General features: G+C 43.6%; 1 protein-coding gene across 7 annotated transcripts in view; it reads right to left on the bottom strand.

The window, feature by feature from the left end:
• SUSD4 (sushi domain containing 4) overlaps nucleotides 1-21,248 on the bottom strand; it is a 146,419-nt gene that overhangs the window by 73,553 nt on the left and 51,618 nt on the right. For 5 of the 7 annotated variants that reach the window (XM_054525499.2, XM_024231367.3, NM_001132622.1 and 2 more), the window contains 1 exon segment: nucleotides 317-529. In XM_054525499.2, the coding sequence (XP_054381474.1) occupies nucleotides 317-529 (213 nt within the window). 7 annotated transcript variants of the gene reach the window in all.

The raw sequence follows: 21,248 nt of genomic DNA, 5'->3' as shown, positions 1-21,248 counted from the left end.
AAAATGAGTGCTGAGTTGGCAGCCTAATAATAAATACCCCTAATGTTATCTGAGTTGCTCTGTTGCATTGACAAAAATGGTGATAAATTAGACTGTAATTGAGATAGAGAAAAAAGACTATTACTTCTAATGCAGAGATTAATTAACCCTCTATCCCAACACTCATTACCCACTCCTGCTTTCTGGTCAGCATGCAGGTGCAGCCCTGCATTAGAGAGAAGAGCCCAGGGTATTGAGTTGTCACACAGCCCTGCACCCCTGTGGCCATGCAACTTGAGCCACATGAGTGGCTTCCGTGGAGAAGTAAGCACTTTACCTTCTTGCACACAGATGGAACTATCACTTGGGATCCAGCCTAGGGTTCCATTAAAATGCTTCAAACACAGTCTCTTTGTAGCGCCCTTCAGCTTGAATCCGTCTTGGCAGTGAAATCGGGCTACAGAGCCTTCAAAGAAAACCCCTCCGCTGGGGGTCCTGAAGCCATTCTCGGGAATGCCGGGGTCAGCACACGCTTGAAGGTCATCGAACCCTACATCAACAAAGAGAGGAAAAGGTGCCTGTGAATATGTTCTCTCAATGCCAAGGGCCTTCTTACATAAATGGCAGACCCTGCATGATGTTATACGCCTTGGACACTCCAGTTACCCCACCAACAAAGCCAAGGACATTTTAGTGCACATTCCACTCTGCTTTTAGCTCTTTGCTCAGAAAAGCACTGAGTAGAGTTTTCTGTTCAATGGCCAAGTTAGCCTTTCAAGGAAGTTACAGTAGGAGGGAGAAGGAAACAGACAAAAAGGATTTCACATGACAAGTGCCATAAAAGATGTACAAAATGCTGAAGAGAGTTGAGGAGGGAAAAGTAGGTGGGAGAGATTCAAGGAGATGGCATCTGAGCCTGGCTTTGAGGAAGGGGTGAAATTTCAAGACAGAACTCTATGCAGGGAGGCATGGGTGGTTTTCTAACGGTAGAAATGGCATGAACAGTGAATGGCTGGGGACTGGAAAATGGCAGTGTGTGTTGAGGGAGCAGCAAGTGGGATGTAGTTATAACCCAGGGTATATGGTAGGGGTGGCTGGGAATGCCCTTCCTCTTCCTCTTACCCCTACCCCTATCTGCCAGGGGAACATTCACTCCTCAAGACCTATTCAAGTTTCTCCTCCACCCGGCTACCTTTCTTAATTTCACTCTCCACCTGCCTCATCCCTACTTTGTTCCACTGCTGTAGCGTCAACACAGCTCTGTGCTGAATTACCTGCAGAACATCTGCCTCTCATCCCAGGCTGTGAGCCCTCCAAGAACAAGTCCTGTGACTCCATCCTGACATCCCCAGAATCTACCACAGTATCTTCTGTATTCAGTGCTCCATAGTTTGCTGAATGAATAAATGAGGTTGGAGGACAGCAGCTTGAGAGACTGACTGAAAGAGAGAAAGCCCAGAAGCTCAGGCAGGAGAGCAAGCAAGGGTGTGGGTAAGAGGTGATGGGCTGAGAGCAGTGGAGACACAAGGATGCTGGTATCTGGGACACTTGGATTCTAGCCTCCCCCTGTCAACTGACTGGATGTTGGAGTGAGGAGGGGACCTAAGAAATTTTGTGCCCAGACAGCTGGGATGAATTTAGATAAGCAAACATGGATGTCATGAGCCGCGGCTAGGGCCAAGGATAAGGGAGGGTCTGCTGTGTGCATAATGCTCCTAATGTGTCCTCACTCTAAACGCTGCAAACTTGGGACACTTGAGTTCCAGGCCCCCCTTTTCAACTGACTAGATGTTGGGGTGAGTGAGAGATCTAAGAGATTTTTGTGCCCAGACAGCTTGGATGAAGGCAGATCCCTGAAACAAACACGATGTCATAAGCCACAGCGAGGGCCAGGGATAAGGGAGGGTCTGCTGTGTGCATAATGCTTTAACCGTGTCCTCAAAGGGAACAATGCAAACTCCAGAACAAGAAACTCCTGAGCCCTACAGAGGCATTCTACTCCATTCTCTTACTCACAAAATCAATAGACAAATCCTTACTGAATGGGTACCAAGAACAAATATACAGAACTCTATGTAGATGGGGACTGGTGTACTGGTGTGCCCATCCATCCCCACCCCCAGCACAGCCTGCTGGTGCCAGGACAGGCTGAACACCATCAAGATATGATGGGGAAGTCTCAACCCAGACCTAGGAGACAGTAAGTATCACTGGGGCTCTTGCAATGTTTACCTGGTTTCCAGGAGGATGCCCAGATATCGAACTCGTAAGATATCTGGTTTTCTCTAACATACTGCGCTTGCAGAAGTTCCTCAGCTGCAGGTAAATTCCCACAGCCCAGCTTTTATGTGCTTGTGTAGGATTCACTGGCTTCCCTCCACACCTGGCTTATGATGCTAGACCCTCTACCAGTGTTGCTGTGCTGAAAGCCACACAGCACAGGAGGCATGGCACTGGCAGGATGTCCAGAAGTCACTGTTACAGTGCTTACTTTGTGCAGAGGTGACAAAGAATTGGGGTGAGGGAAAAGCCATTCGAAGGCAGGCAGGAGGAGGGCACAGCATCCACATCTGACACTTGTACTTGATAAGCAGGAGCAAGTCTGATATTTTACCAAACTGATGATGCTTTTACAAAGGAGATAGCATCCAGCCTTCTCAGCCCTCCTGCTGACACTCTGTTGGGACTGAATACCCCAATAGTACAAGTTGTGTTGCAGCCCAGCAGAGGGGTATTTGAAAGTCATTAAATGATGGCTGCATGTTTTTAATTTGGGGGAAAGTATTCTAATTATCAAGTGGTTCCTAAATGATGAATGTCAAGCATTTCCTTTCACGTGGAAGGAAGGGCAATCTCATGCCCATTCTATTGCTGCTAGTTTTTCTACTTCAGTACCATCATGAATATTGAAACATATATTTATGAATATCATGAATATTGAAACATATATTCATGATGGTACTGAGCCATGGGTTCCAGGCTCCCCTTATCAACTGACTGGATGTTGGGGTGAGGAAGAGGTCTAAGATATTTTGTGCCCAGATAGCTGGGATGAAGGCAGACAAGCAAACATAGTGTCATGAGCCATAGCTAGGGCCAAGTATAAGGGAGGGCCTGCAGTTACATATATTGAAACATATATTCATAATGCTATTGAGGTGGAAAAATTAGCAGCAATGGAATTCACGGTTTTATATAGTTTAGAAGGCCTAGAAGCACAGATATCCAGAGCCCTGAAACCTGGGTAATCTGGACGTTTCTGGCTATCCATAGGTAAAAGTCATTCTCTCTCATACTACGTCAAATAGAACCAGCGTCAGCTCTCATAATGTTGGGGTGGGGCACATGTATCAGTCAATGGGTGGCCACAGAAGGGCAAGATGAGTGTGCCATAACAGAGGATGGGAACCTCTGCAAAGCCTTGAGTGAGATCCTTGTGAAGAGTAGCCAGAAGGGAGGAAGGGTGCTGTGGGTGCAGGTTGGAAGGTATGGAGGTGGGAAGCTGCCCAGCACCTGTCAGGAAAGATGTGGTTCTGCCAGCTGGGGACAGGGTGCCTGCTAGGGGTGGGGCTGTGGGGATGAAGGAAGGGAAAGAGACGAAGGCAGACTGTGGAAGCTTTGTGTTAGCTCAGGGTTTGGATTCGATGTGGGAGAGGGGGCACGGGTGTCGAGACTGAGAGTTTTGAGCAGGGAAGTGATTAGGATCAGATTCGCATTTTAGAATGATCTCTCTGGTGCCCATGTGAAGGACTGATGGCTACAGACCAGGAAAAGGGTGGGAAGATAATTTGAAATGGTTCCCAGGACACCAGCTGCACCTCAGTATCATTGGGCACCTTTATCAAAGGACAGATCAATTGAGCCTGGCTCTCTCTGTGTGGGGTGGGGTGGGGCTGCTCTTGGACAGCCAGCCTAGCACTTGCTTGAGGGCAGGCATTTGAGAACTGTGGAATTTCAAGGCTCCTGCAGTACTTCAGGTGAGTCAGAAACAAGGCAAAGACAGTGGAATGGAGAGGGCTACAGAGACATTGAGGACACAGAGTCACAAAACCTCGTGACCTCCTGGATGGGGGAGTGATAGTGGGAGTGAGAGAGGAGAGAGGCGTCCAGGATACCTTCCTGGTTCTGGCATCAATGTCAGGGTAGATGGTAGTGCCATGTGCTCAGATTAACAGAACAAAATGAAGAGTGGGCCTAGGGAGAAAGGGGAAGAGTTCAGTGTGGAGTGTGGTGAATCTGAATTCTTGGGGATGCCAGGTATAGATGTCTAGCCATCAGCTGGAGCATGAGCCAGAAGTTCTGCATGGCCTGTGCTGTGCATCCATGTATAGGCAGCAGTCCAAGGCACAGGTGGGCATGCCCTCCTGGAACTAGCACAGTATGAAGGGAGGAACAGCTGAGGACACACAAATAAGGGACACCCAGAAAGGATAATATACTTTGGCTGTGTCCCCACCCAAATCTCAACTTGAACTGTAGTTCTCATAATCCCCACATGTCATGGGAGGGACCAGGTAGGAGGCAATTGAATTATGGAGTGGTTACCTCCATGCTGTTCTTGTGATAGTGAATGAGTTCTCACGAGATCTGATGGTTTTATAAGGGATTTTCCCCTCCTCTCTCTGCACTTCTCCTTGCTGCCGCCATGTGAAGAAGGATGCATTTGCTTTCCTTTCTGCCATGATTGTAAGTTTCCTGAGGCTACCCCAGTCCTGTGGAACTATGAATCAATTAAACCTCTTTCATTTATAATTTACCAAGTCTTGGGTATGTCCTTATAGCAGTGTGAGAACGGACCAATATAAAGGTCATGGAAGATCCAGGACCATCAAGAAGAAAGACCTGACCAGTGTCCCCAAAGCAAGGAAAACAGTTTCAGGAAGGAAGAAATGGACAGCCACATCAGTGTGACCCATTGGTCAACTAAGTAAAGATCTGAAGTCATCCACTAACTGAAGACAGAGAACACTGGGACTACAGCCCAGGCAGCTGCAGGGACAGGAAAGGACTGTCCCTGGGTAGGAAGCCTGTCTGCTAACATGTGGAGAGGGAAGGGTGACACAGTATGTGTGGACTGCTCTTTCAGGATGCTTAGTGTGAACAGAAGAACATAGGGAGGCAGCTGCTCATGGACTAGGCCCAAGGGAGGGTTTTTATTATTGTTGTATTAAAATTTTAAGATGAAAGAGATCTGAATTTATCTCTACACAGCAGGAAGAAAAACACTGGAAAACAAAAGCCTGTGGATGAAGACAAGTGAGGGGGAGACAAGTGGGGTAAGTTGTCCCCACCTGAATGTGGGCAGGAAAGTGACCCAGGCCCTGAATAAAGGACTTGTCTCCCACTGAAGCAGGAAGGGAAGTCATGCCAGAACCTCTACCAAGGGAAAGTTTTCCCAATAACGTGCTCATCATCCAGGACACAGCTGAAATAGTGCCTCTTCCAGAGAGCCTTCCCTCCCCTGCAGAGTCTGAATAGGAGGCCTCTCTTGTCATCAAGGCAACCTGAGCTCACCTCTCTCAGTGTTCCTCATTCTGATCATCATCACTGCTCTACTTAGCGGTCTCCCTCACTGGGCTGTGAACTCCTGGGGGGAAAGAGTAGGTCTTATTCTTCACCTCCTCGGCATCTGGCATGGTGTGTGGTATAAAGTGGACATTCTACAAGTGTTGCTAATGAAGGATAAAGCAAGGGATGGCTGGATGGATGGATAGATGGATGGACAGGTGGATGAATGGGTGGATAGATGGGTAAATGGATAGATGAATAGATGAATGGCTGGCTGGTTGGCTAGGTGAATGGATAAATGGGTAGATGAATAGATGGATAAATGGATGGATGGATGAATGGGTGGATAGATGGGTAGATGTATGGATGAATAGATGAATGGCTGGCTGGATGGGTGAATAAATGGATAGATAGATGGATGGATGCATCGCTAGATGGATGGATGGATGGATGGATGAATGGATGGATGGATGGGTTGGATGAGATGGATGGATAAACAGATAGATGAATGGATGGATGGATGGGTTGGATGAGATGGATGGATGAACAGATAGATGAATGGATGGATGGATGGATGGAGCCTCATGCCAACTACCCTGTTGGACCCATCTGGAACCATCTCCGCCCACCAAACAGCAACACCAATGGCACTGACAGTCCCAGGAGCTTATGAATTCCACAGACAAGGGAGATGTGAAATGCCCTCCTATAGCATAGACACACTTTCTCCTAACACCCTTTCGCCTTTCTCTCTTCTCCCAAGCTGAGTAGACTATATTCCTTAATTACTTTTTACAAACTTCTCCCAATCCACAGCTCCAAACACTTCAGCCCTCTTCCTCCCTCTCCAGTATGGGGGGCCAGAGGTAGGTCTATGCGATGGATTTGACTGAGACATCTAAGTTCCCCAACACACACTTTTTGGCCAGTCACCCTCTGCTAACAAACAAGGCGTGCTGAAAGCTGAATGATAGGTACAGACCCTCAGATGGTCGTATCCCCCACTCTTTGCCATAAAGCTGTTCTCTCTCAGAGAAGGACAGACAATTCAAGAGAGAACTGAAGATCCAGCCCTGAATCCATCAGAAAAATGACTCCTGCACTGATAAATAAATGATGAGAGTTTCATGGAAGTTACAATGTGAGAGCTGCACAATTTCCTCATGAATTTAATTCTGTACTCTTTCTGCATTTATTCCTTTCCCTTTAAAAGAACATTCCCATGCACTTCCTCTGTTTTCAAGTAAGCATAGTTAACCTCTGACTGTTTCTGTTCCGGTGACAGCACTGAGGATCAGGAATGCTGCCGGCCATGGGCTCCAGCCGTTGGCACAGAACAGGGAATTAAGAGTAAGTGGTGAAAAGACAGCCATCAGAAGATGAGATGGTACAAGAAGAAAATATTCTTCATCTTGGACAACTAATTCCATTGAGCAAGATAGTAATTTTCTAGGGCCTGCCAGAGCTTTAAATTCTACTTTTCAAATTATCCCCTAGCAGATCAATTCCCAGCCTGGGTCATTTCTCTGAAGAGCTGTTCTGTTAGTGTCCTTCCATAATGACGATGATCAGCCCCCTCAAATAACATATCCATTAAGGAGTGGGCTGGTGTCGGTGTTAGGGAAGTAGAGTGGAAAATCATTTGCATGCAGGCCCATTCAAATAATCTTATCCTAAGAACCAGTATTCTCAAAGTCCAAACCTATTTCCTCCCCATTCTTCATATTCTGCTCACGCATGAGAACTAAGTAGTCACAGCTTGGAGAAGAGAAAAGAGTTCACAGAATGATTCCAATATGTTTGTTTTTGGGGGGAGTGGGAGGAGAAGAAAACATTCCATTTTAATCAGCCCTGAGAAGTGGCATCCTTTAGCAGTTCTTCCTAAATTTAATTCAGAGTGGAGCACTTATATATAAGAGATAGCCTTTGTGATGGTTCATTTTATATGTCAGTTTGACCGGACCACAGGGTACTCAGACATCAATCAAACATGATTCTAGGGGTATGTGTGAGGGTGTTTCTGGATGAGATGAACATTTGAATTGGTAGACTGAGACAAGCAGATTACCCTCCCTAAGGTGGGTGGGCCTCATCCAATTTGTCCAATGCCTGAATAGAACAAATGGCTGAGTAAGGGAGAATTCTCTTCTCTCTGCCTGACTGTCTTCAAGGACATGGATCTTCTCCTGCCTTTGGACTTGAGCAGACAGGAACTTATATCATTGGCTCTCCTGGGTCTCAGGCCTTTAGACTTAAGCTGGAACTATACTACTGGCTCTCCTGGGTCTCCAAGGAGATACCTATCTATCTGTCCTCCTGCTGGTTCTGTTTCTCTGGAGAACCCAGACTCATACAGTCTTCCTAAAAATACTAGAGTACCTTACAAATGTGAATGACAGATATGCTGAATGTCCCTCCACCCAGAGGATGCTCTTTCTCTCTGGATCCCTGAGTTCTGGTAAGCAGTCATCTAGTGGGGAAAGCACCTGGGTCCTGGGGTCAGAGCAGCCCAGAGGCAGGGTCCTGGCCTGCAGTACCCCCTGGGGCTGACACACCCTCTCCATTACTGGCATCACCGTCACTGGCACCCATTTTCCTGCCCAGCATTTGTGACCTCAGGAACAAATTAGGAGCAGTATTGTAATTTGGACTCCGGTTCTCAATGAAGGCTGAGATTCCCTCTTTCTTCTCTCCTAACCAAAAACTGTGTGAGTAACAGGGATTGAGAGTGCCCCTCTCTTCTCATGCAAAGACACCCTCAGTTTCTTTATAAGGTCTTGACACTTCTGGTTTGGTTACTTTTGAGCCTGCTGAAACCTACCAGTTTTACTGTGAGCAATATAAGAAGTATTTAAAAAGAATCATAAAAATGAAAGAGGTGTGAAAAGCAATCTTTTGGGTTATTATAACTGAAAAGTCATATTCTAGAGAGGAAGAGTGTATCAAATGTAGCCAAATCAATTTAGAACTAAGGCTGGGTTTCCATTTCTCTGTAAACTGCTATGTGAGGCTTTGGAGAGAGAAACAGTATATACACACAAAAATTGATTTTGTATGCAGTGACTTAGTGAGAGGGTCCTGGGGCTAGCGAAAAAGGGCATCCCTGTGAAAGTTTAAACAGACGGGTTTGCAAATGCTCACTGGAATCAAGACCAACCCCAAAAGCATGCCCGTCCTCCATCCCACAATAGCACTATCAGTCTCACATGGTTGCCATTAAAGCCATTTTAAAGGTCATCTAGTTTGACCCCTTTGTCTCCCAGAGGAGGACACTGAGGCTGTGAACAACATAAGAAGTCTTTTAAAAGAATCATAAAAATGAAAGGTGTGAAAAGCAATCCTTGGGGTTATTCTAACTGAAAAAATCACTCTAACAGCTAATCACGGGGCTGGGACTAAACTCTGAGGCTTCTGACTTGCAGTCCAATGTTCTTGCTGCTAACAATGTTGTCTCTACTTAGCCTTTTCCTACCATATTTCAGTTTGTGAATGACTCAGATCTTCATGATATTATATAAACTCTTTGGGGAAAGAACAGTTTAAAATGTTTTTGAGTCCTTATATCTGTTAAAACAGGGCTGAGCAAATAGCAATGCTGGAATATTTAATGATTCAATACAATACAATCCTCATGTTTCGCCCAAAGCCCACACCTCCCAGCACACAGTCTCAGTGTGATGGGGCCAGGGATCCTGACTTGTCACTTAAAACATCCCAGAATCCAGGCAGTCTGTTCTCAAACATCTATTGACCACAGCATGGTCTGTAGCATATTACTGGGGATGAAAGGTGTTCTTGGGGAGAACACAACCTAAGCCAGATATTGGTTTCATGAAACAGAGTTAGTTCTAGAGACTGGAGTACATATTGCCCTCAGCAGTAAAATAAAGAGAGAAGGATGTGGTAAACTTGAAGAAGTCCCTTCTTGAACCACTTAAGAGCTTTTCCCTCCTTACTTCTAAACATTCTCATCTAGCTTCCCACAGGCTGAGACTTGCCTTTTTCTCATCACCAGCAATGCAGGTAAACCACCCAACTGTTAAAATATCTGTGCATCAATAACCCTTTATGCTGAGGAGGGAATCTTTCCATCTCATGAGAGGAAAAACTTCAAAAAACCTTGCCTATTTTTAAAGACAAAGTTTAGTCATCTGGGCATGTTAGTAAAGGATACAAATTAAAATGAATCATGTCAGTTCCTGAGGATCTATTGATGAGGGGTCTTTTAACCATCTCCTTACTGCCAACACACACCTCACCTTACACCACCTTGAGTTTCCCATCATCTCAAAATCCCTTGCTCTTAGAATGACCTGATATGGTTTGGCTCTGTGTCTCCACCTAAAATCTCATGTTGAACTGTAATCCCTAGTGTTGGAGGTGGGGCCTGGTGGGAGGTGATTGGAACATGGGGGTGGTTTCTAATGGTTTAGCACAATCTCCCTAGTGCTGTCTCCTGATACAGTTCTCACAAGTTGTTTAAAAGTGTGTGGCACATTCCCCTTTGCTTTCTCTTCCTCCTGCTCCAGCCATGTAAGACGTGCCTGCTTCCCCTTCACCTTCCACCATGATTGTAAGTTTCCTGAGGCCTACCCAGAAGCAGAAGCCTGTATAGCCTGTAGAACCATGAGCACAATTAAACCTCTTTTCTTTATAAATTACCCAGTCTCAGGTATGTCTTTATAGCAGTGTGAGAACGGACTAATACAGACCTTAACTCATAAATGAACATGTCCAGTGATAGCCTGACTTATCCAGAGTAAGACAAATGCCCAGCAACTATTTGAGCTAATATTGTATCTAAACCAAGGTATCAGCACAACTGTACTTCAGGCTGGTCCATGCCCTTGCCACGAATGTCCATCCTGACACTGTTTCCAGGTGTGTGTCTGCACCAACAACAGATGGAGGACTCCTCCTGAGCCTGAGTCTAGAGAAGTTCTACATGTTCTGGAGATCCACCCTGAGCCAAGGTCAGGCTCAAACATTCTGAGGGCTCCCTGCCCCAGTGATAGGTAGCTCAAGGGCTGCCAAACATTTTCCAGAAAATGTTAGAAAGACTGACTAACCCGGACCCGAGGGCTGCCTGGGAATACCTCAACTGTCAAAGAGATGGAGCAGAAGAAAAGCACATCCAAACTAACCTGCCTCTGAAGGAGATGCCCGTGTGGGCCAGAAGAATAAGAGAAGTTCCCAGAACCAGCAAGCACTAGAAACAGCAGGAGATACAGACACACTGTGAAAATTACAACTAACATCAATAAGGAAACGTGATTGCTTTATAAAAATTCATCGTTTTGCTTAAGTCTAGGAGTTTCAGACCAGCCTCGGCAACATAACAAGACCACATCTCTAAAAAAACAAATAAATAAAACTAAAATTATCTGGGCATGGTGGTATGCTCCTATAGTCCTAGCTACTCAGGAAGCTGAAGTGGGAAGATCACTTGAGCCCAGGAGTTTGAGGCTATAGTGAGCTACGGTCTGATTGTGCCACTATACCCAAGCCTGGGCAACAGAGCAAGACCCTATCTCAAAAACACCCCCAAAATCATTGATAACACATATGTCCATACGAAGATCATTATTATGTATTCCTTGACCTCTGTTCCAGCCTAAACAATCTCTGTTTGGGAAAACTTCAGCTCTTGGTTTTTAAAAAGAAAAGGGAAGGAGAGAAAATAATTTTAAAAAATAGATAGGAAGAAAGAAAAATTATAATCTGTTTATATATTCACTCCATCAACAAACAGTGCTGGGCACTGGGGGAAGGAGTGGACAGGCATCCATTCAACCAACAATGGGAACCTGAGGCTTCCAAAGAGTGAGCTTACATCTAGGACATTCAATAGTTTTTGACCTGCAAATTGTGACCTTATAGTAGTATTGCAGGATCTGGCCAGCAGCCCGCAATGCAATGGGGCTCTTTCCTTGTTCCCAGGTGGATCGGTAGGTCGAGAAATAATAGACACACACAAGATAGTGGAAGCTGGGTCCAGGGGGGTCACCACCTTCTGGTCCCATGAGCCGCCAATGTACTGGATATGCCAGCATTTATTATTAAGTTTAGTGAGGCCGGGGGTAGGTTAGTGAGGGATTTAGGGTCATTTGATTATGAGGTGAGATGGTCACATGGGGATGAAGTAATTCTTTAACATAACATCTGTATGCAGAAGTACAGTATACAGAGATAAGAATTTACAATATAGTGTGTGCATCAGTAATTTCTAACAGAGCCTTAACACAGAAACACAGTCTTTCCATAACCTAAGATTAGCAAGATATTAATCAGCAGTAACAGTTGCAGCAAAAGCTGGTTACAAACAATCCATAGAAACAGGATATGAAGCTAGACAACCAGTTAGACCAGAAATTCTCAGAAGGGAGTATGTCTTAACCCTAAAGAGGCCTAGAAGAGCCGTGGCAAAATGAAGGCGTTTATAGCCCTGTCTTATCCATATGAACAGGCGCCCCTCATGCATCCGTTTGTAGGCTCTCCACAAGGGTCGCATTCCATTCCCAGAGCTATGAACATCCGCTTTTCTGGGATAGGAATCTTGGTGATGTGAAGCCTCCCTGACTGCAGGTCCGTTCATAGGCTCTCTGCAGGGGGAAGCACATCACACGCTGTTGGCTCATTCTGGCAGTCCAACCTGGCATTGTCTTTACACAATCCTGCATACAATTTTGTATTTACAATAATCAGAAGCATTTCATCTTTTATTCTGTAGCAATAGTTTCAGGGGGTCTCCCTATATAGTAGGTCCTGAAATCAATTTTAAGGGTCATGACCAGCACCCTTTAGAAATGAAGTGGAACAGAAAGGAAAAGTCCATACACACCCTGCATGGTAATGGTGAGTATTGTTTTGTGTGGTTTTACTAGTTTTATTTGTGCATACAAGCTAGTTTGCAATGTATATTCCAGTGGGTCATAGTCAAAAAGGTTTGAAAAACACTGCTTTCAATACACTCCACCTTGTCATGATACTCAAAAACATATGTACTTTCAATAATGTAGCTGGTGCTTATAGGCACATGTTGTAGAGTGAGAATGTACACTTTGAATCCCGACTCTGCCATCCTCTAGCTGTGTAACCTTGGGTAAGTTCCTTAACCTCTCTGTGTCTCAGGTTTCCATATATATATATATATATATATATATATAAAATGGGTATCATAAGAATAGTACCTACATCTAGGGCTGTCATGAAATTTGAGGTGTAATACATGTAAAGCAGTGCCTGGCACATAGCAAGTGCACAATAAATGTATGCAAGCTGCTATGTGATTAATATTCAACCAGTTCCCTGAAGAATGAAAACATATTGCTTCATACAGAGGCAATTCTCTAAATTCCTAGAGCCGCGTTAATATCTGAAAATATTCAGGCCTATCCTTTCTCCTAACTTTTGCTAGAATAAAGTGTCTTTGATGATTTTGATGATGACAATTGAACTTAGGAGCAACAACAAATATTTCTAAATAGAGTCCTTCTCTTAGCCACAAGGTCAAGCTATGAAACAGTTGATGGTAACCCACAAACCTCCAGAGAATTAAAGTGATTTCTTCAAGAGCCAGACTTGCACGGGAAATCTAAGGGCCAGCAGCCTTTCATGCACAGACAGCTCAGCTCTGGCCTTTGTTCTAAGAGACAGCAGTCAGCTCCTGAGGGAAGCTCTCCACCAGTCTCTTTGGGGGTGTGCAATCAAGCTTCAAAGAACCCCCTGATTTGGGCACAGGGAAGTGCATGTTCCTGGTCACCCATGAGTCTAAGCAAAAGCAAAACCCAACCACCAAATGGGAACACCAAGGATTCTAAGATTTATGGGAAAAGAGCTCAGAGCAAAAAAAGAGGCTGAAGACAAATGTTCCAATAAGAGACAATACAAAAACTTCAACAAAGAAAATCAAAGGTTCCCAAATTAATTTTCTTGTTTGTGAATTTAGTGCTATGTCATTCCTTAATTCAGTGTATTGTCGGTTACATATTTAAGAGGTGGAAGGGGAAGCTGATTACTGTTACCATTTATTAGGCTAAATAGATTTTTCACTGCAAAAGCAGTACCCCTTGGGAAATACAACAAAAGAAAACCAGAAAGCAAGACTGGGCTAGTTAGTATAGGCATACTTCTGCCATATAGCACGATATACTATTTATTATAGCAAATTTATACCAACAAGGCACACTTAAACCTAGTTTTTTGAAGACATGGGAATGAGTTGGGGGATGCAGAATTCATCTATGTGGGCTAAAGGCTTAGTATGCGGATTCTATTACCCAGAAACTACACTGAACACTGCACTCATGATTGTAAACACAGTATCAACTCTGAATATTTGGATGCTAATCAAATTAGGTAACTCTTGCCTAGAAATAGTGAGAATGTTTTAATGTTTCAAGAAATATTCAGAGATGAATATAAAGTCGGCTATGTCTGAACAAGTAAACGTCACAAAAATAAGTCTTAATAGCATAATTTAGACTTGATTAAAATGGATAAAGACCACAGATGTGGAAGTCATTGCAGTCCCCATTTGATGCCAGAACTGATATTTTCCCCTCTCTTGATTTAATTCGCTTTGATTACCCAATTATTCCTAAATCCTTTCACTCAGTTTCAGCTCCAATAAAACTGATAACAATGCTAACTCATAATGTGATTTTCACTCCAGTCTCATGAAACTGCTCTATAAAAGCATGCCCAGCAACTTCACAAAATTCTTCCAGATTGTGGTATTATATCATGGGAAAACAGAATAAACCTTCATCTATTCAAAATCAAGCAAGCACAGAAAACCACTCATCAGGAAAATCTGAGGATTCACTTCATCAACAGGAAGATGGTGGCAGGGAAGTCTTGCATTTGTAAGTTTTAAGATTATCAATTGTCAAAACATTTGAAGAAGGCATGGGTAATTTTTTTTTTTGAGATAGGGTCTCACTCTGTCACCCAGGCTGGAGTTCAGTGGCTCAATCTCAGCTTACTGCAGCCTCTACCTCCTAGGCTCAAGCGATCCTCACACCTCATCCTCTTGAGTAGCTGGGACTACAGGTGTGTGCCACCACGCCTGGATAATTTTTTATATTTTTGGTAGAGACAGAATTTTGTCGTGTTGCCCGGGCTGGTCTTGAACTCCTGAGCTCAAGCGATCTGCCCATCTGGGCCTCCCAAAGTGCTGGGATAAGCCACCAGATAATTACAGGCATAAGCTACCAGATAATTTTTTAACTGATTAATATGGTCAAAGATGTGGCTCTTTTCTAAAGCACTTCCTTATTGAGTATAATGAAAGCTGCCTGTCTAGCTAGCCCTGTGATGCTAGACAAGTAACTTGATCTTTCTGGGTGTTAATATCTTATTACTAAATGAGGCATATAAATGAGTTTTTTTTTGGGGGGGGGGAGCCCTTCCACTTCTAAATTCTACAGTTTATAGTCTTTTCTTCTGAAAATTATTTTAAGTATTTTTATTTTATTTTTATAGAGACAGGATCTCAACATGTTGCCTAGGCTGGTCTCTAACTCCTAGGTGGCTCCCTCCTTGGCCTCCCAAATTGCTGGGATTACAGGCATGAGCCACATCCAGCCAATCTCTTCTTGATAAAACCTCCCAAAGCACAAGCACTTAGACTGAAGCAGCCCAGAAGACAATGCATGGGGCAATCTCAACATGCCTATGGCTATTTGTTGTTTTTTTATGAAATCAAATTTCCTTTCTTTTCTGTGAGCAACAGCTTTAGTGCAATACTAAAATACGTTTTCCACATGGATACAACTTCACAGTTTACAATGCGTTTTACATACACAATCTCATTTCATCCATACAACAACCCCATGAGATCAATGACAGTTTGATAGGATTAGTTCTCACAGTTGCTTTATGAAAATCCAACTGTTATTAGTAACAACTTTCAAACACTCTTTTTTTAGTGATACTGAATATTCCCTCCCTTACATAGCTCATGGACTCTCTAGAGTCCAGAGAGCATGTGAGGTTTTCAATCTCTACGCAGATTCTCAAGTGCCACTGGGACTTTTGCGGGGGGGATTGGAGATGGGGAGGAAGAACAAGACACTATGTGAAACAGAAGATACTATGGGAAATAGAAAGCGCTGGCTGACTTCAGTCAGTGTGTGCAAGAAGACTGTGTTCTTTCACTACCTGGGTTATCTGCGGTGCTGGTGACAGGTGAACCTCAGTACATGCTTAGTCAAGCAACGAGATTAGGGCTCTGGGTTTTGTTGTTGTTGTTGTACTTTGTTTTTTTTAAAGATTAGCTTGAGGAAAATCTTGCTCCTATCACCTTTATAAATTTGTTATAAAAAACTTTCCCAGATGTTCTGGTAGCCACCAATTCTGTTCTTTCCCCCCATGTTGTCCTTGGACAACAACAGCTACTTATTGGTCAGTTATTCGGATTTGTGCCAGCAAATCCTTTATCTGAATATAGTGGGATAACTTACTTAAATAGTAATATATTTTAAATACAAAGTGTTTTCATCTTTTTTTCAAGGCTATTTAAGTCAAATGGGATTTTTATAAGAATATTCTGAAAACTATGTGATATGGTTTGGATCTGTGTCCCCACCCAAGTCTCATGTTGAACTGTAATCCTCAGTGTTGGAGGTGGGGCCTGGTGGGAGGTGATGGGATCATGGGGTTGGATTTCTCATGGATGGTTCAGCACATCCCCTTGGTGCTGTTCTTGTGATAGTGAGTGAGTTCTCTTGAGATCTGGTTGTTTTAAAGTATGTGGCACTTCCCCCACCCTCTTGTTCTTGCTCCTACCATGCGAGACACCTGCTCCCCCTTCACCTTCCACCATGATTGTAAGGTCCCTGAGGCCTCCCCAGAAGCCCAGCAGAGGCTAGCATCATGCTTCGTACACAGCCTGCAGACCCATAAGCTAATAAAACCTCTTTCCTTATAAATTGCCCAGTCTCAGGTATTTCTTTATAACAATGTGAGAATGGCCTAATACATTAAGAAATAATATATAAGCATATATAAGCTGAAACTGTTCAGGAATAACAAAATTACAGAATGTTATTGCTGGATAAAAATCCTAGAATTTACTGAAATAATTTCCCTCATTTTATAGTAGAGAAATTTGAGACCAAAAAATGTAAACAACTGTGCCAGCTCCCACAGCTCTGAGTGAGAAGAGGGAGTAGAACCTGGGAGCCACATCTCTAATCTGGGTTTCCTTCTATTCTGAGGGCAGCAAAACAATCCTCTGAGGTGGGCCTGCAATACTTTGCCCCCTACTACTGGAATGGCATCTTGACCTGATGGCACTTGTACTTCAGACCACTACCAAAAGTTATCTCCCAGAAAAATCACAAAGACCATGAAATATGAAGAATTCCCTGTAAACAAGGAGGAAACATAAAGGATTTACTTATAAGGATGACTATATGAACTCATCCAAAAAGACTTGTATAGAGTATGTCATACTCTGACTATAAAAATTTGGGGAAACATTATTCTTCTGATGCAGAAAGAGAGTTGTTGTTTTTCTCCCTCTTCCAATCAACCATCTCTTAAGCTTAATAGGATAAGACATAAAACAAAAACAAAAACACCTTGCTGTAACAAACCAACAGGGATTCAAAGTAAAATTACAGAGGTAGCATAATTAAATATAAAGAGGTAGCCCAGTACACACCCCAACTATCTTGGAGATATCTGCACACCACTACACATGGATCAGCCTCCTCCTTTTGAATGGCTGTGGATAAAAGGAGTGCACTTACACCCGCACTCTGCTGTCTACCTATTCATTATTGGTTATCTTTGTTAGTAGAAGAAAGCTTCTTCTGGGGGAAGCAGCATAGAGGACAGAGACCCCAGAGAGCTTCTCCAGGGATAAGAGAGAAACCACAGGACCTCTCTAGGTTCTACTTGCAGGTCAGAGCACTGGGCTTGAAGTGGTGCTCAGGACTGGGGAGGGGCTACCGTGAGTAGGACTGAGTTCCTAAGGGGCAACCTGAGCCCTCTCAGAATAGCAGTGCCCAAGATGCTGGCTAGATTATATTTAGTTTAGAGAAATACAGGAAGGTGACATTTCTTGTCTCATTCTCCAAACTAAGCATCAATCCTGGTGTGTAAGTTTGGTGTGAACAGGTATGAATCCTGGTAGCAGCTATTCTAGAATGCCTGAGGCCTGGATGAAAGGCATTCCTGAGGACAAGATGCATTCTACCAGAAGACTAGTCTTTTTGAATAACATCCTGACATATCTTTGAATAGCAGAGACTTCTCTGATCTTATTTTGTCACTCAAAAATCATGGATAATTTGGTTTCTCCTGTGTGACCTCTGTGCTTGGAGGGTTCCACATCAAATCCACTGGAGTTGTGCCTCTGAGTTCTAACATCTGGTCTACACAAGAACTCCAGCACTGTGGCTGGACAGGACCAGGGCGTGCCTGGGACTGGCAGGTGGGCTTCACTGATGGCCCATTGGTGATAAGTTGGACCTGGACACTTTCAGGTGCAGGCCTGAAGGGGCTGCTCATTTTATCTCTTACTGAGTCCCATGGTCCTGGAGGGCCATTTCTCTCCCTAAGCTGGACAGCCCTGGGACAGTGCCTTTAACCAGACAGAGAGGTCAGTGACCTGGATGCTGCTCTGTGTAGAAGAACCAGCCTCTGAACCCAGTGCTGTGATTCTTATATAAGCACAGCTGTGACGGTATGACCTTGGGTTGCAGCAAGGGTATGGACTCCCTGCTATCCCTCCACTCGAAAGCCTTATATAAAATCTCATAGCACCCCGATTCCCAAACATGGTCAGACTTTCTCAGGAGCACCTGTACATGAGGCACCTGAGCCAAAACAGTTCCTAACAGTCTATTCAGAAACCATTGAAACTATGTTTTTGAAGATTTGCTAATTATCAGTGTTAATGATTATGGGATAATTCCCCATATATATGTTAACTAAACAACAACAGTAAAAGAAATACAATACTAAAGTGTATATATAGCATGATTCTTTTTTGAGGGAATACACAAAAAAGATGTGTGCACATGGAAAAAAATGAAAATAAATATACCTAAATATTAACCATGCTATTTAAGATTGAATGTTGATGGGTGATTTTTCTATTTTTCCTTATATATTTCTGTTTCTTCCAATTTTCTACAATGAACATTCATAATCAAGAAAAAAAATGCTATTTTAAAAAATGAACTCTAATGGCACAGACTGTTAAATTGAGGGTAGGTCAGAAATGGCCCATGCGGCCCTCTATAGACACAGTCTCAAAGATTCAAAACGAAGCAGTGAGGTGCCTCTAGAGGCGTGTGGCACAGAGGACTAGCTGTGTTTTGGTGGGTATTAAATTCCACAGAGGTGCCTGCAAATAACATAATGTCCCTTTAGTGCCCCCCCTAAATCATTTCCCTGCCTGAGGAGTGGCGTTCACTCTGAGTTGCCCAAGACTCTGAAGGTCTGCAGTGCTGACATGTAGAATGTGCGGGTGTGCTTTATAGCTCTCCTCCCCAAGAGGGTAGCCTGTGTGCTGCAAATGAATGGTGCTCACACTAGGCAGGTACCATGAGACAAGGAGAGAAATAACACAGATGGATGCTGAGGAAAAAGCAGCCGTCTGTTCGGGATTGATAATGAACCGTTACATCCTATCTGAAGCTACTTAATTTCCAAAACACTGTTTTATAAATATGCTATCAATGGAGTTAGTTGGTTTGTGAAGAAAGGAAGTAAATCAGAAATGGGTTGACGAAATACCACCAGTTCCCTAAACAAATATCTTTCTCTCTGGTTTTAGCCTAAACACTACCTGGAGGATAAAAGGAAATGCTACATATGACGTAAGTGCTCTCCAGGCAGCCTGTGCTGCTGCTGAACAGCTTTGCTTCCAAAATAATGATAATAATACTAATAATGATAATCACAGTCACCAAAGGGCATGGAGGCATTGGCCCTTTTTATCTGCAGATTTCTATCCTAATTTACGGTTTAAGTGGCATGTTACAGTAGTGACGGAGGTAGACGGTGTTTGTGAATAGCCAAATATGGAAATAAACTCATGTAAGATGAGTGCAAGAAAAAAATTGCTAACAGATTCTTGTTTATTCAGAAATAGGCTCAGATTTTTTGTTGTTTGTTTTTCTGGCAAAATATTATAAAACCTCAAACCTCTACAATATAGAAGCAAATAAGTCTTCCTTTCTCTAGTGTCGAAATGCAGGCTGTACTATCATTACAGGGCAGAAAACAAAACAAAACAGAAAAATCTGCACTGAGAACTTAGGCGAAACAGGGGCTTGCATTGTATCTGTCTGTGTCCTTTCATTGCTGAGAGCAGTGTAGAACTTTATGCTCCAGGATTCAGCTGTTTGCTGATTCGCTCTAAACTCAATTCATTTTCTAATTTCATCTCTTTGATGTTATTCCAGTGAGAAGCCTGCAGGTAGTATCTCCACCAGAAAGATATTATTAATTAGCAGCCACCAGGGTGAGCAGAAATCACGTGCTCCATTTGCACAGCTAATGGTTCGGTTCATGAATGGTTCTCAAAATATTTTACACCAGCCAATCTGAAAAAACATATGATTCTGGTTAAATTTAAGGACTCTTGGATCCTGCAGGCCCAGATATTCATACCTTGAACAGCCATGCAAATGAGAGTGTCATCATTTCAAAGTTCAATAGGAAGAAAATGAAGCAGCTGTTATTTAATTTTTTATGCAGCCTACAATTTGTCTCATTAGTGGGCAAATAGGATAGGCTGGGAACTAAAAGCTGTCTAGGCCTCAACTCTGCAGGACAGAAAAAAAGTGATCTGTATCAAATCACTCACTCGGGCTCTCTGGGGATAGGGTTAGACTGGCTGGTGCTGGGGAAAGGGCACCTGGCTCTAAATCCTGGCTGCTAGGCAGGCTCCATCACCTCACTGATACATGACTTTTGGCAAAGTACAGAAGCTTCCAGAGCCTCATGACCATATCTAAAAACAGAGGAATTTAGAATTACCCTGTCCATCTCTCAGAGCTGTGGAGCACCTGGGAGGCAAAAATCCCTGGTGCTTTGAAAACTCGAAAAGGCTGTTCAAATGCAATTTGAGAATGACCTGGATACCTGGATTGTTAAACTGAGGCCCAAGGGCAGCAGATTTGACTGCAATCACAGAGGTACAGCCATGAGGCTGGGCTCCCTCATTCAGGATTCAAGGAAAATCCCTACATTCTCTCTCTCCACTCACGGTGTCACCCATCAGCCAGTGAGGTAGGTGAGGAAAGGGAGGCTGAAGCCAGCATGTTTCCTAGGTCATTTTCAGCATAGGAACACAGTGATGTTACCCGGTAACAAGTCGTGGCAACTTGCTGATAGAAGTCAAGACACTAAGCAGAGCAAGTCTGGGGAAATAGGCAAAGGGCAAAGAGTCAATAGAGCTCCACTATGTAATAAAGAATTTGGCTGGCCTTGTCCCTGCTTCTGGAGTTTTGTCCAACTCCTTGGAATTTCTTTATAGAAGTAACTTATTATTCATGGTGAACCTTGATAGTTTATGCTCACAAGGTGACTGATGATCTCCAGATAGTTTATGCTAAAGAGGTGACTCAGGATGGGAGCTGGCCATGCCAGAAAGATCAACCATGTGATTAGAGGGTTGGGGTTTTGAGTCACGTGATATCAGCCTGACCTCTGACAAGGAGAGGGGGCAGGCGGATTGAGTCCAACCACATGGCTGATGAGTTAATCAATCATGCCTATGTAATGGAGCCTTGGTA

This window comes from Pongo abelii, chromosome 1 (assembly GCF_028885655.2).
Source record: "Pongo abelii isolate AG06213 chromosome 1, NHGRI_mPonAbe1-v2.0_pri, whole genome shotgun sequence".
In the NCBI taxonomy this organism is placed as follows: Eukaryota; Metazoa; Chordata; class Mammalia; order Primates; family Hominidae; genus Pongo; species Pongo abelii.
This window is presented reverse-complemented; position numbering and strand designations above follow the sequence as displayed.